The sequence below is a fragment of the Diabrotica undecimpunctata genome, chromosome 1 (assembly GCF_040954645.1).
Source record: "Diabrotica undecimpunctata isolate CICGRU chromosome 1, icDiaUnde3, whole genome shotgun sequence".
NCBI lineage: Eukaryota > Metazoa > Arthropoda > Insecta > Coleoptera > Chrysomelidae > Diabrotica > Diabrotica undecimpunctata.
Genome location: NC_092803.1, coordinates 189,819,936 through 189,835,836, shown reverse-complemented (window position 1 = coordinate 189,835,836; position 15,901 = coordinate 189,819,936). Strand labels below are relative to the sequence as shown.

The 15,901-nt window shown below is 32.4% G+C and overlaps 2 protein-coding genes across 3 annotated transcripts; one reads left to right on the top strand and one right to left on the bottom strand.

Annotated features, from left to right (window-relative positions):
- Positions 1-502: 502 nt before the first annotated feature.
- Positions 503-14,117, bottom strand: LOC140432764 (uncharacterized). Of its 2 annotated transcripts, none has more exons than XM_072520856.1 (4): positions 13,173-14,113; positions 12,990-13,115; positions 12,807-12,932; positions 503-3,868 (listed from the first exon to the last, which is right to left on the bottom strand). In XM_072520856.1, exons 1-4 carry the CDS (start codon positions 13,294-13,296, stop codon positions 2,901-2,903), a joined length of 1,344 nt encoding a protein of 447 aa, XP_072376957.1. In that variant the 5' UTR covers positions 13,297-14,113; the 3' UTR covers positions 503-2,900. The 2 variants fall into 2 exon arrangements, with proteins under 2 accessions (XP_072376957.1, XP_072376958.1); XM_072520857.1 differs by lacking the exon at positions 503-3,868 and adding an exon at positions 3,897-9,307 and having other exon boundaries at positions 13,173-14,117.
- A 417-nt stretch (positions 14,118-14,534) lies between these two features.
- Atg12 (Autophagy-related 12) lies at positions 14,535-15,198 on the top strand. Its single transcript, XM_072520858.1, has one exon. It carries the CDS (start codon positions 14,649-14,651, stop codon positions 14,988-14,990), a length of 342 nt encoding a protein of 113 aa, XP_072376959.1. The 5' UTR covers positions 14,535-14,648; the 3' UTR covers positions 14,991-15,198.
- Positions 15,199-15,901: the final 703 nt, after the last annotated feature.

Here is a 15,901-nt window from a genome sequence, read left to right as displayed (position 1 = left end):
AACGTTGTTTCTTCAGTGTTTGCACTTATTTGTGGTTCTGTAGTGAATGCAAGTTCAGTTTTCATGGTTTCCATTCTGTTCTGAGAAAAACCTAAAATAAAAATGAAACTATAAAAATTTGTTTATGCAGAAACTGCAGGTTAAAACAAAGTAATAAAAATTAATAAGAATAAATAGAATTAAAATATCTCCAAAAGATCTTTTAACTAAAATTAAATTTTTTTGATACATTGCACAATTTAAGGGTTGACAATTGCCATTTTTGATATAATTATGAAAATATATCATTTTTAAGTGTTTAAATCATTGTGATATATGACACAGAGATTTTAGAGTTTCAAGTTAAATTAAATTTTACATTTTTCAACTCAAAATATAAGTACCAGTGGCAGCCTCACAATTTCATTACCATTTTTTTTTTTTAATCAGAATTAGTATTAAATTTATAGGATGGTTTGGGAGAGGACTAACATTGATCATATATTTAAAGAAAAACACTAGTAGGAGATTATTTTAGAACTTTATTACTAATAATTGCTTATAAAATTTTAATTTCTAAAGTTTGCAATAAAGTATTGAGAAATTGATAATAAAATATAACTTTTGTTTCGCTGTTGAGGTCATAAAAATCTCCTTTTACATTCATTTGGCAGGCGTTTTATTTTCATAATTCTACCAAAGATATCTTCTAAGTTAATGTTTAGTCTTACATTCAGTGTTTATTTACTAGTATATTATAAAAATTATAATAATAGAAATAACATTTAAAGTAGTTAAAATGTCAACGAAAAGACCATCTTTGTTAGTCGCCAAGGCACACTACAGAATATTTGTAATAATTGTTTACATTACATATGACGCAACCAAATATGCTGATTATATAATATGTAAAAAAGCTCCTCTAGATCATAAAAATATACATTACGGGTACCCAAAAATTTGTATTTTGTTGCATTATAGTCCAGTGAGAGATTTGATCTCCAAAAATCATACAAATAAGCTGAATTTTGTTGAGAATGTCAATTCTGAGATCCCAAAGATGCAGGGGGGAGGGGGAACATCGATTTATCAAAAATGTGTACAGAAAAAATGTTTTATATAAAACATGTTGCTGAGATAATTTTGTACATGTTTTGTATGTTTATTATCAATTTTTTTGAAGTGACCGGCTATTTTGAATCAGTTACGCAAGCAATCAATTTTAAATAAAATTGTATTAACATGGCGGTAACAATTCAATATTTTTTATCAGTGTCCAATCGACAAAAATTAAAATGCCCTTTAAAGGTGTGAGTCCAGCTTTTGTACGCACTTTTTGTATTTTGTCGCAAATGAAGTCAGTTTCTATAAAGCTGTTAAATAAATTTGCGCGTTGCACGATTATTGTCATCTTTTATTATTCTCATGAGATCAATAAAATTTATCACTTCTGTTGACCGGACCCTGTGGGATTTCTATTGTTAGAGCCTAACCTTCAAAACCTACAACAGGAAATTTTGAGTTTTGGCAACAAATATGAGGCATTTGAAATATACCTAAAAAATGCTGAACTTTCACATTACAAATGATCTCACGTCACGGGAAATGCTTTCACGAAGACGGCATTGAGTCGAATTTGTAGTGTAGTTTCGAAAAACGTACTTGTGCGTTCAAAAAAGGCAGTTTTAAACGTTTTAGATCATTTGTAATGTGAAAGTTTAAACTAAGTGTTTTTAGGCTTATTTCAAATGCCTCATATTTGTTACCAAAACTCAAAATCGATATTTCATGCCATAGATTTTGAAAATTGGGCTTTAACAACAATAGAAATTCCATAAAGACCGATTAAAGAAAGTGATAAATTTTAATGATCTCGCAAGAATCGTAAAAAATTGCAAAATCTCGCAACGATTATTTGTTTAACAGCTTTATAGAATCATAGAATCAGATTTATTTGCAGCAAAATGCAAAAATTGGATATGAAAGCTGCACTCTTCGCCTTTAAAACGCATTTTGATTTTTGTCTATAGGACACTCTGATCAAAAGATATCGAGTTTTTACCGTTGAGTTGACAAATTTTATTTAAAAAAATGAAAGCGCTAGCATAACTTGAGGTTCAAAATCGCCGGTCGCTTCAAGCTTTATTTCTGAGAGAACGGTTTATTATACTGTTACGTAAAAATATGAGTCATATTAAAAACCTGTAAACATGTTGTTTATTCACTAATATGTTCTAGATTCTACGACTCTTCGATTACCTGGCAGAAATTCCAAGTAATAAAAACCGGTCCATTCGAACGTTCCGGAAATAAGTTGAATGAAAAACCAGCCCGTGCATTCGAGGCAAAGCAGGTCAACATCCATGGGGTTCGAGAAACAGCTGTTTTCGTATAAATATGACGGAACTTTCATTGTGGAAACAGTTAATATCTGAAGATCGCGCGCCGCGTTTTTAAATTGTAACGCACGTATTATAATAAATTAATTGTAAAATAAATTAGTACAAATAAAGACTTTAATAAATTTGTGAGTGTTATAAATAGAACCTTTAATAAATAAATAATAAATAAATTAGAATTAATAAAAACATTACAATACACAAAAAGTGCCGATAATCATTTTTGTTCAAAAATATCTAAGCAATATTTTTTGTTTGACAGATTTTTTTCTACCGCTTACAGATTCTTGGTAAATCGATGTTTTCCGTTTCTCCACCCTCTATATGGGAGGTTTTAGCAGGAAGTCCAGGGGTAGGATCCTCAAACTTTTTTGAATATTTGTATTCCCAAACAAACTTTCAAATAGTATGCTCGAGTAATTGCATTAAAGAAAATTTACACTTGTAAGATTTTACTCCAGTGTGAACTCTCCAAATGTTTTCTGAAACTACTTGTTTGTCTAAACTGCTTAAAAGCACACTTTACGGAATTTCTTCACTGTGAACTTTCGTATGTTTATCCAAATAAATTTTCTGGGTGAACTGTTTAAAACAAATTTCACACTTGTAAGGCTTTTCTCCAGTATGAAATCTCATATGTCGTTTCAAATCGTATACTCTAAAAAACTGCTTAACACAAATTTCACACTCGTAAGGCTTTTCTCCAGTGTGCAATATCACATGTACTTTCAAATCGTACGCCCTAATAAACTGCTTAAAACAAATTTCACACTTGTAAGGCTTCTCTTCAGTGTGGAATTTCATATGTCGTTTCAAATCGTATGCTGTAAGAAACTGCTTAAAACAAATTTCGCACTCGTAAGGCTTTTCTGCAGTGTGCAATATCATATGTAGTTTCAAATCATATGCCCTAATAAACGACTTAAAACAAATTTCGCACTTGTAAGGTTTTTCTCCAGTATGAATTATCTTATGTTTTTTCAAATAAGATGCTCTGGTAAACTTTTTAAAACAAATTACGCACTCGTAAGGCTTTTCTCCAGTGTGCAATATCATATGTAATTTCAAATCGTATGCCCTAATAAATTGCTTAGAACAAATTTCGCACTTGTAAGGCTTTTCTCCAGTGTGCAATATCATATGTAATTTCAAATCGTATGCCCTAATAAATTGCTTAGAACAAATTTCGCACTTGTAAGGCGAAACCAGTGTGACTGTGTGAACTCCAGTGTGAACTTTCTTATGTCTTTTCAAATCGTATACTCTAATATACTGTTTAAAACAAATTTCACACTTGTAAGAATTTTCTCTAGTGTGCACTGTTTTTATATGTCGTTTTATAGAACTTGCATGGTCAAATCGCTTAAAACAAATTTTACATTTACGAATAGAATTTTTGAACGTTGTTTCTTCAGTGTTTGCACTTATTTGTGGTTCTGTAGTGAATGCAAGTTCAGTTTTCATGGTTTCCATTCTGTTCTGAGAAAAACCTAAAATAAAAATGAAACTATAAAAATTTGTTTATGCAAAAACTGCAGATTAAAGCAAAGAGTAATAAAAAATAAAAAGAATAAATAAAGCTCTAAAATATCTCCAAAAGATCTTTTAACTAAAATTTAATTTTTTTGATACACTTAACAATTTAAGGGTTAACAATTGCCATTTTTGCTATATTTTTGAAAATAAATCATTTTTGTGTTTAATTAAATAATTGTGGTATAGAACACACAGAGATTTTAGAGATTCAAGTTAAATTAGATTTTACATTTTTCAACTCAAAATATAAGTACCAGTGGGGGCATCACAATTTCATCACCGTTTTTTTTAATCAGAATTGGTAATAAATTTATAGGAAGGCCTGGAAGAGGACTTGTTCTTCTTCTTCACTGGTTTTACAACTCTGGGTGAGCCTTCGCCGCATCCACTATCGCCTTCCATCCTCTACGATCTTGCGCTTTTATTTTCCATTGTTGTACCCCAATTCTAGATAAATCGGCTTCAACATCATCCTTCCATCTTTTTCTCGGTCGGCCTACTGATCTTTTACCATTTGGTCTTTCAAAAAACACTGTCTTTAACACTCTGTCATCCTCTGATCGTACCACGTGACCTGCCCATCTTATTCGGTTTGCCTTGATATGTCTAACTATGTTTTCAGTTCCATACAGAGTCACCAATTCAGCATTGCGGCGTCTTCTCCAATCGCCTGTGAATTCATCTCTTTGAGGGTCAACTTGGAGAAGACTAACATTGATAATCTATTTAAAGAAAAACACTACTTGGAGATTATTTTAAAACTTTATTACTAATAACTGTTTATAAAATTTTAATTGCTAAAGTTTGCACTAAAGTATTGAGAAATTGATAATACAATAAACCGTTGGTTTCGCTGTTGAGGTCATAAAAGTCTTTTTCCACATTCTTTTGCCAGGAGTTCTATTTCCATAATTCTACCAAAAAAACGTCTCTTCTTATATCTTCTAGATATCTCTTCTTTCTTGCAATGCTGCTTTTTTATTTTCTGGTGTTACTGTTTAGTCCTACATTTAGTGTTTGTTTACTAGCATATTATAAAAAATATAATGATAGAAATAACATTTAAAGTAATTAAAATGTCGACGAAAAGACCATATATGTTAGTCGCCAAGGCATACTACAGAATATTTGTAATTTTTTACAAATTTACAAATAATTTTTTTTATATGAAAAAAGAGCTCCTCTCCATTATGGAAACCCAAAAATTTGAATTTTTTTATGCACGCGATATCAATTTTTAAATAAAATGTGTATTAATTCGAAGTAAAAATTCAATATCTTTTGTTCAGTGCCCAATCGACAAAAATCAAAATGCGCTAAAGGTGCAAAGTGCAGCTTTTGTACGTACCTTTTTTTATTTTACCGCAAATGAAATCAGTTTCTATAAAGGTGTTAAATAAATTTGCGCGTTGCACGATTTTTGACATTTTTTACGATTCTCATTCTCATCAGGCATTTGAACTATGCCTAAAAAATCCTGAACTTTCACATTACAAATGATCTCACGTCATGGGAAATTTGAGTGGAATTTGTAGCCAAAGTTGTGTAATTTCAAATTATTTTCTAATTCTATGTAATGTGGCCAGCACAGTCATGATTCCCAAACAAGGGAAAACCCTTACCAACCCTGAATCGTATAGACCTATTTCTCTATTGATCACCCTAGGTAATGTCTACGAGAGGATCCTTAAGGAAAAACTCATAGAATTCCTAGACGCTCACCTCGCCATTCCCGTTTACCAATTCGGATTCAGGGCTGGACATTCTACGCAAAATGCATTGGTTGAAGCAACAACTTTCATCTCACAATCACTTAACGAAAGGAAACACGTCATAGGCATATTCGTAGACGTCCAGAAGGCATTCGATTAGGTCTGGCATACAGGCTTGGTCGAAAATCTCCACCTTGCTGCATTGCCCACACCTTTCGTTAAACTAATAAATTCCTATCTCTCCAATCGGACGATCAGGATCAAAGTTGGCGACATCCTATCCACACCCTTCACTCCACAAGCTGGAGTACCCCAGCGCTCAATTCTTGTTCCAATACTATACACAGTATACATACATACATACAATATATATATATATATATATATATATATATATATATATATATATATATATATATGAATCAAAGAAGCTACCATCTCTTTACAACGACTATTTAAATTCTTACGTGACATTTTTGAAATAAAACACACTAATTTTGTTCTAAAAAGAACAGATTTTATTAAATAGGTAAAAATATAAAACAAGAGGTATTCACTTTAAAATTCAAAATAATAAAGTATAAAAAGTGTCAACTCCGCAACTGTCAAATAAGTGTTACCAATTTATGCCAAAATATCACCTTCGTTAGATTACAGTTACAGTGTGTTCCGAACAAATGTTCTTCATAAAAACGCTTTTTAATGCATTTATACAAATTAAATGAAACATATTATTGTGTATTTCTTTAAGTTAACATTAATAGAAATCTTTAAATATTATTTCCATGCGTATATAATAAAATATGTCTAGTGGCTGTAATGCCAGTGTACTCGGTAAAGTGATTCTAAAAAAGAACACACCTACCGTCTAAATATTTCGTATTGGTATCAAGTGACCTCACGGGCTATGACGCGGATGACGTGCACCGGTAAGTAAATTAGATGAAGTATAGACAAGTAGACATGTGCTTCAAGTAACGACATGTGGCGCCAAATTCAAATTAAGAAACGTAAAATGAAAAATATGAATTTTGATTAATTTGTACACATATGTGTACGCTTGGATCGACGAGGATATTTCAAATGCCTCATATTTGTTACCAAATCGAAATTTTATGCCATAGACTTTAGAGATTGGGCTTTAACAACAATAGAAATTCCCTAGTGACAGGTTCATAAACATGATAAATTTTAATGATCTCATGAGAATAGTAAAAAATAGCAAAATCTCGCAACGATTATTTATTTAACAGCTTTATAGAATAATAGAATCTGACTTTATTTGTAGCAAAATGCAAAAACTGCATATGAAAGCTGCACATTCTGACTTTTGTCGATAGGTCATTTGGATCAAAAGATATCGAATTTTTACCGCCGAGTTGGTACAAATTTTATTTAAAAAATTGATAGCGTGAACGTAACTGACGGTTGCATTAAGCTTTATTTCTGAGAGAACGGTTCATTATACAAAAAAAGTGCTAATGAACATTTTTGTTCAGAATTACCTCAGCTACATTTCTTGTTTGAAACATTTTTTTTTCTATGGCGTACATCTTTTTAACCCATATAACTTTGAAAGAGTGGAGAGTTTTAAATATCTCGGAGCAAAAATCACTGCAAATAACGATATCGCGGAAGAGATTAAAGAAAGAATTCAGGCAGCAAACATATGTATTTGCAGCCTCCACAATACTATTAAATCTAAAAGCCTAACACGAACATCAAAGATTAGAATATATAAAACGGTGATTAGACCGGTGCTCATGTATGGGTGTGAGACGTGGATCCTGACCAAAGAAACTGAAAGAAAACTTAAATGTTTTGAGAGGAAAATCCTCAGAAGAATCTTTGGGCCTTATCACGATATTAATAGCAACCAATACCGAATGAGAACAAATGCTGAGGTCAAGCAGATATATAGAGCGAGCGATATGGTCAAAGAGATTAAATCCCAACGTCTAAGATGGGTTGGCCATGTCCATAGACTCCCTAATAACCGCCTTGCCAAGTTAATATGGGAGGAAGCCTCCAAAGGAAGAAGGCCCTTAGGACGTCCACGAATGCGACGTCCACTGCCCCAATTATTATGGACGACCGTTCAAGATGGAAGCAAGTTGTGCAGTCAGCCAAAACCCACCCAAGAAGAAGACATATTCTTAATAAATTTATGTTTTCCTTTCCCTCCCCCCCTACGTGTGGGTTTTTAGGACGTGAGGCGTGAAAAAGACCTAGGATAGGAGCGGTAAACTTTTTTGCATTTTTTTTGGGATCCCCCATTGACATTCTCAGCAAAATTCAGTTTGTTCGTATGATTTTTACAGTTTTAGTGACATTTTCGTCTCTGACCATTGGGGTATTAAAGTTTATCAAGTGTGCTATTTCATACATTTGGAAAATTGTTTAAAACAAATTCACATTTTTAAAGCAAATACACTTTTTCTTCGATGTATTCCCAAACAAACTTTCCAGTAGTGTGCTCGAGTAACTACTTTAAAGAAATTTTACACTTGGTAAGGTTTTTCTTCAGTGTCGACTCTCCAAATGTTTTCTTGAACTACTTGTTTTTCTGAACTGCTTAAAACAAATTTCACATTTTAAGGCAAGTCTTCACTGTGTACTTTCGTATGTATATCCAAAGAAATTTTCTGAATGACCTGCTTAAAAAAAATTTCATACTTGTAAGGTTTTTCTCCAGTATGCAATCTCATATGTCGTTTCGAATCAGATGCTCTAGTAAACATGGTAAAACAAATTTCGCACTTGTAAGAATTTTCTCCAGTGTGCACTGGACTGTCAAATGACTTCAAATATGTAGATTACTTTAGTAAATTGCTTAAAAAAAATTTCGCACTTGTAAGGCTTTTCTCTAGTGTGCAACCTCAATATGTCGTTTAAAATGATGTGCCCTAATAAACTGCTTCAAACAAATTTCGCACGTGTAAGTTTTTCGTTCAGTGTGAACTTTCTTATGTCTTTTCAAATATGATATTCTGTTAAACTGCTTAAAACAAAGTTCGCACTTGTAAGGCTTTCCTTCAGTGTGCACAGTCAAATGACTTTTCAAATCGTATATTCTAGTAAACTGTTTAAAACAAATTTCACACTTGTAAGGCTTTTCCCCACTATGCAATCTCATATGTCGTTTCAAATCGTATACTCTAAAAAACTGCTTAACACAAATTTCACACTCGTAAGGCTTTTTTCCAGTGTGCACGGTCAAATGACTTTTCAAATCGTATATTCTAGTAAACTGCTTAAAACAAATTTCACACTTATGAGGTTTTTCTCTAGTGTGAACTTTCTTATGTCTTTTCAAATAAGATGTTCTGGTAAACTGTTTAAAACAAAGTTCGCACTTGTAAGGCTTTTCTTCAGTGTGCACAGTCAAATGACTTTTCAAATCGTATATTCTAGTAAACTGTTTAAAACAAATTTCACACTTGTGAGGCTTTTCTCCAGTGTGCAATCTCATATGTCGTTTCAAATCATTTGATCTAGTAAACTTAGTCAAACAAATTTTGCACTTGTAAGAATTTTCTCTAGTGTGCACTGTTTTTATATGCCGTTTCATAGAACCTGCATGGTTAAATTGCTTAAAACAAATTTTACATTTGCAAATCTCTTGTTCTGTAGTACATGCAGGTTTAGTTTTCAAGATGTCCATTACGTTCTGAGAAAACCCTAAAATAAAAATGAAACTATAAATTTGTTTATGCAGAAACTGCAGGGTAAAACAAGAGTAATAACAATTATTAAGAATGAATAAAACTGAAACATACTAAAATGTCAAGTATTGACATTCTAGAGAAAGATAATATATTTTTTTTTAAGAAAACTGATCCAATGCCTAACAATAGCAATATAGTGATATCAAGAATTTACGCTAATTGAAAGGAGAAAAGGCAAGAATTGCCATAGTACTAATACTAATATTGCTCATAAACAAGAAAAATGATTGTGTCTGCGTCACATATATATGAATCGGTTTGGGAGAAACTGAACAGTCTCTCCCACAGGTTAAAGTTTATAATCAATTATCATACAATTATCTCTAAAAGATCTTTTAACAAAATTTTAATTTTTGTGATACATTGAGCAATTTAAGTGTTAGCAATTGCCATTTTTGCTATGTTTTTGAAAATAAATCATTGTTAAGTGTCGTTTAAATCACGTTCTCTGCCAAAACGTGAATTAGACAAAGATTTTATTAAACATGATAATATAATGGGACATACTCCAATACCAAAAATATGTGGATTAAGGACAAGAGTTTAGGAGTTGGGGCTACCAATATTAAATTGTTCCTAAGAGAGTTGTAGAAGAATAAAGAAGATGCAAGCAGTGGATTATTCTATGCGAAATTTAAATTATCAGCTTTATCCTACACTTCTTTTACGGCCTAAAAGATACAGGGAAAATCGAAGGACCATCAGCATCAACTACAGCAATAATAAAATAAGAAATAAAATAAAACTTTTAATTTATCATTAAAATTCACCTGGTCAAAAATACCAATTACTTATATCTAATCACTTACAACACACTTAACCACTTTATGAGTTTATTATACAACTATAATAGTTTACAGCGGTTTAACAAATTGAAGAACTTAGAATGTTTTACAATTACCGGTAAAATAGATTCAAAACGGAAAAGAATTAATTTTATGGCAAGCGAGTGACCTCTTAGATACACGAACCTAATCAACAATGATTACACTGCGATTCAAAACTAAAAATATGCGTCAAGCGAGCGATATTTTCGGTCAGAGGCTAATCAATACTGATTTTAAAGAACGAAAATGGAAGTTCTTAGAACATAGAATGTAGCTTTATAGTGAAGTCACAAGGTAATACTATGTTCAGTTTCAAGATTATGTCAACGTAAACACGGTCGCTTGCGTGATCGGTGGGTGTGCCCGTAATCTTGAGTTTGTCATTGGTTAGAAATTAAATGGTTGTATAGTTTTCACGTTCTGCAATTTTAACAGTGTCGAACCGACTTACTGGTTTTGCAGTGTTCATTTTCATTGTATTTCCTTCTTGATAGTGTTAATTTAAACTGTGTGGATAATATTATTAATAGTATTAGTTTAGACTTAAACTATGTTATTGCACCTTATACATTCTGTTTAATTTTATAGGTAAGTATATTTTTATTCATTGTTCAATAATAAAAAACAATTCATTGTGTGCGTGTGTCTAGAGGAAAGGGATGGCCTTAGACATAGTCTAGCCTCATGACTAGGGGGATTTTTAGCGTCCTCCCACTTAAGGGATTCCCGGAACTGACTTTACAAATACCAAATTGATATTGTCGAGGGGACGACAATCTTCCAGAATACATCTGATATAATAAAAATCTCGGAGCCTATGTTGTATGTCTCAACAAATGATAGTTGAAGATATTTAGATTTGATTTTTACAAATTTGTCTCAAATTGAAGTGATACCAACTATAGACCCGTTAATGGTTTTACATAGTAACCACTTAGCTTACACATACACAGAAAGAAACAGGGGAGGTCTGTGTCCTACGGTGGATGTAAAATGGGCTGATGATTTGAGATTAGGCAGTCTTCTTCTTCTTCTTCTACTTCTTGGAGATCTTTCGATCTGATTAATTCTGAAGCTGCCTCTGGTTAATTTCCTGGGAGGTAGATTGCCAACTATCCCTCCATCTTTTAGGTGGTCTTCCAGAAGGTCTTGAACCGGGCGGGTTGTTTTCTAGGGCAATTTTTAGGAGTCTATTCTTATCCATTCATCTTACATGATTGTACCACATCCTCTTACGTTGCCTTCCCTATATTACAATATCTTGAATTTTGCACTGCTCTCTGACATATGTATTTCTCACCCTGTCTCTTCTTGTTTTGCCCACTATTGTTCTTAGGGTTTTCATTTCGGCAACCCTTAGCATCTGTTTTGTTTTGTTGGTATCTTCGCACACTTCTATGCCATATGTCATGATCAGTCGTATGCAACTCCTGTAGATTCTAATTTTACTATCTGTGCGCATATACGGATTTGACCAGACTATCTCCTGCAGACATCCTAACAATGCGGATGCTTTGTTGATCTGACTCCTTAGGTCCTTTACTGGGTCGTGTGTGCTTGATATATTTATGCTCAGATATCTGAATTGCATCACCAGTTCTATGTGGTTGTTCTCAACCACTAACTTACATCTGAGCGGATCTCTTGCTATTGTCATACATTTAGTTTTGTTGGTAGAAATGGTCATATTTAGTTTGTGGCTTATCTGAAAGAACTGAAAGAGCTGTCTCTGAAGATCATCTTCTGATTAGGCAATAATTGCTGCATCATCTGCGTAACACACCATACCAATTCTTTTGTTGCTTAGGCATAGTACTAGGATTGATTTAAAATTTAAAGAGTGCTACTTTGATTTTAGAAATGAAAATTATTTGGCAATAAATTATTTCTTAGTATTAACTTGTCAGTCAAAGATAATGCAAATTTTATAAATAATTATTTTATTGATGAAAATCATAGCAATAATATCATTCCAAATTATAATATTAACATTGACAAATTTTGCAGAAGCTTCTTTCTTTGCCCAAATGCTGCTGAAGAAGTAGTTTCAATTATTCAAAAAAATACATGCAAGTATGCTGAAGGTCTGGATGAGCTTAATGGGAAAGTTATAAGGAATGTAGCCCCTTATACTATCCAACCTTTATCCTACTTAATTAATGAATATTTTACAACAGGGTTATTCTCCAACATAAAGGAATCTAAAGGAGTTCCTGTTTATAAGAATAAAGGTTGCAAAGTCTAACTAAACTAAAAACTAGTCTTGTTGCAAAAATATGAATCAGCATATTATGCACAATTAGTCAGCTATCTAGAATACTATAAATTATTACCACAGCTTCAACATGGGTTTAGGAAAATCAAATCCACTGCTACAACTGTTGATGACTGCTTAAACATTATTTATAATTCACTTAATGAGAAACAAAGCACTCTAGGTCTATTTTATGATCTCAGCTGTGCTTTTGACTTGGTAGATCATAAACTCCTACTAATAAGTTAGAAAGTACGGGAATATTTTCAAAACATTGCCTATTATAGAGATATAAAAATATCTATATAACCAAGAAAGAAAGATATAAAAATAAGTTCTCCCTACATAAGCCTTTTTATTACTTCTCTCACCTGAGTTATCTCCATCGGGTTTATTATTCAAGTCTTCAAAATCTGGGGATGTAAATGGCTGACTCTCTCTATATCCTTGACCACCTTCTGCAAACTCTTCCTTAATTCTAGCTTTTAGTCCTATTTCTAATAAAATACCAATTACATCACATCATTTAGCATTAATGTCTACTACTGTCTTACCTGAGTTATCTTCTGATTCATTTTTTAAGTGTTCCAGATCTATTGATGTGGATACATGACATTCTATATCTTTTTGGTTATATTCAACATCAACCTCTTCCTTAATTCTAGCTTTCAGTCCCATTTCTAATAAAATACCAATTACATCACAACATTTAGCATTAATTTCTACTAGTGTCTTACCTGAGTTATCTTCTGATTCATTTTTTAAGTGCTCCTGATCTATTGATGTGGATACCTGACATTCTATATCTTTTTGGTTATATTCAACATCAAACTCTCTCTTAATTTCAACTTTAAATTCCATGGCTGATATATAAAGTGAATAAGTACATATACTGGAAATGGGTAGTAGGTACGATGCCAAAATAAGTACCTACAGAAGAAGACGACAGGAAGACACCAACCGAAGACCAGGTATCCGAAAGGAAAAATATTCAGAAGCAGGCGGTGCAAGAGCGGGACGTCGGAAAGAAGAAAATTAAATTGTAAATTTGAAATGTAAATATTATTAGGGCAATAAACGTTTTTATTTTTATTTTTTATTTTATTATATACTGGAAATGTAAGCACAGCATAGACACAATTAAGGAACAGTGACTACACAGCGACCATTGAAAAGGGAAAAGCTGAGGAAAGTTACTTCTTTTCTTGCGAGTTGTAATTGTTAATTCTAGGGCTGTTTAGGAATCACTTGCGTAGCACTTGGTACCACGTACCTCTAAACACTGATATAGACTAAATCATACCACAATCATACTGACTAAAATTACTAAGACAATTAATATTAAATGTTCCGCCAAAGCCAAAGGACGTTTTTTTTCACATTTCACATTTGGTCCCAGTGAAGATAGCCCCAAACCTCAAACAAACTCAAATGGTTTGACATGACAGGACAGAATGAAATGTTGGTGTTTGGCACGATTGGCAGTGTTGAAATTTACATCACAAATGAAACATACGCAATCAAAATCAATAAGATATTTAAAAACTAATACTTGACAATTACCAAAAAAAGAAAAGGTAAATAGTTTTAAATCGTTTTTAAAAGTAAATAGTAAAAAATGTTAGTATAAATAATAAATTTAAAACAACGTCTTTTGCAATCTGGCAACTGGTGGTTTAGTGTTGTTCGGTGGTTTAGTTCTGAGTCTGTTGGTGTTGGTGCTGTTGCCAAACCTCTATTGCTGTTGCTGTATACTGATAGCATCAAAGATTGATCAAAGATAGCATGACGAGCATGAGAATGGTTTTATCTTCTACTCTTTTCACCAATCAAATTTAATTAATAAAAATTATATTCTGCTAATGCCTCAAGTAATGCTCTGGTCTCTTCTGGAAATTTAGTGGGCATGTAGAGGCTTTTTAAAAAAATGTGGTAATTTTAGTCATTAGTAAAATGCGAATGGACATTCCGAAGCCACCAATCCTTAATGCTCTTAATATATCATTCATTACTTTCTAATTTTATAAAAATATTTCAACTTTTATGTGGATGTAGACTTCATTGTTTAGTCCCTGATATTCTGATAACCTATTTTGATGCAATGTTTATCATCATGTCATTTATTGACTTATCCTTTTTCTACCTTTTTAAATGTCACCACACACCCTTTAGTCAACACTACTTTTTATTATAAATAAAAATATTTAATTAAAATGAGTGACGAAGTCCAAGAGGTGGGCGACTCTTTACAATCAATGAACATTACACATGATTTATCTCCAGAAAAGCACAAAGTGGATATTTTGTTGAAACCGACAGGAAACGCACCTATTATGAAAAAGAAAAAGTGGACTGTTGACAGTGATAAGAAAATCGGATGGATAATAGAATTTATCAGAAAATATTTAAAACTAGAACCTAATGAAAAATTATTTCTGTATGTAAACCAAACATTTGCGCCATCGCCAGATCAGTTAGTTAAGAATTTATATGACTGTTATAACACAGAGGGTAAATTAGTGCTTCACTACTGCAAGACACAAGCGTGGGGCTGATTTTTGTGCCAGAAGTGTCTATGTGTGCATTTACATTTAACAATTTTTTATGTTTATAAACTATTATCGTTTCAGGTAAAACATTTTATGTTAAACCAGCAACATGATGATTTTACACTGCTTTAAAGTGTTTTGTGATATTTGTTTATAAAAATATACATATATGTAGCAAAGTATAAGTATCAAAATAAATCTGTAATTTCTATAATTGGTTTTCTTTTTACCAGAAATATTTCGGACAAAAATCTTTCAATGTTTATATAAATAACATGTCTTTCTTACATTTTCTGTGGATTTAGAAGGATTATAAGCTGTTTCTATATTGGAAACAGTCAAAAGTAATTAAATCACATAGAAACTGGAAAAATTACCATCAGCAACAATGAAAAAAAACGTGAAAAATGCACCAGCAACTGTAAAACAAAACTCTGAAAATGGAATAGACTGTAGGTTCAAAAGCGCTTTTAATTATATATTTGTACATAGCCTAAACCAATCAACTCCTAGCAACTTCACCTACAGTACTCCCAGATTTCCCACATAGCCAAGATAGACCAGTTGTAATAGAAGTTGGTATCAAAATACCAATAATAACATCTTTTCCTTGACCTGGGTGGAACTTTAAAAAGCAGACTGGGTGACTTTTACTGAGAAATTATATACTCAATATGCCAGACATTTGTCAATCCTTTTATTGACAAATGTCTGGCATATATAACCGCAACACAAGAAAATTTGTTGGGGCTGTTATCACTATACCTATAGAATATCATAAAGAGTATGCCCGGGATGGGATGAAAAATTGTATCAAGAATACAGCAAAAACTAAGACTGAACTGCACACTTTGGATACAGCCAGATGACAAAAATGGATGGAGACTATGGGAAAACTAGACTTAAGTAAACCAAGC

Bases quoted from the DNA above. Each gene is read 5' to 3' on its own strand.
- LOC140432764 (XM_072520856.1), bottom strand. From the start codon at position 13,296: ATGGAATTTAAAGTTGAAATTAAGAGAGAGTTTGATGTTGAATATAAC. The intron at 13,116-13,172 runs GTAAGACACTAG...GTATTTTATTAG, and splicing joins TGAATCAGAAGATAACTCAG to AAATGGGACTGAAAGCTAGA. The intron at 12,933-12,989 runs GTAAGACAGTAG...GTATTTTATTAG, and splicing joins TGAATCAGAAGATAACTCAG to AAATAGGACTAAAAGCTAGA.
- Atg12 (XM_072520858.1), top strand. From the start codon at position 14,649: ATGAGTGACGAAGTCCAAGAGGTGGGCGACTCTTTACAATCAATGAAC.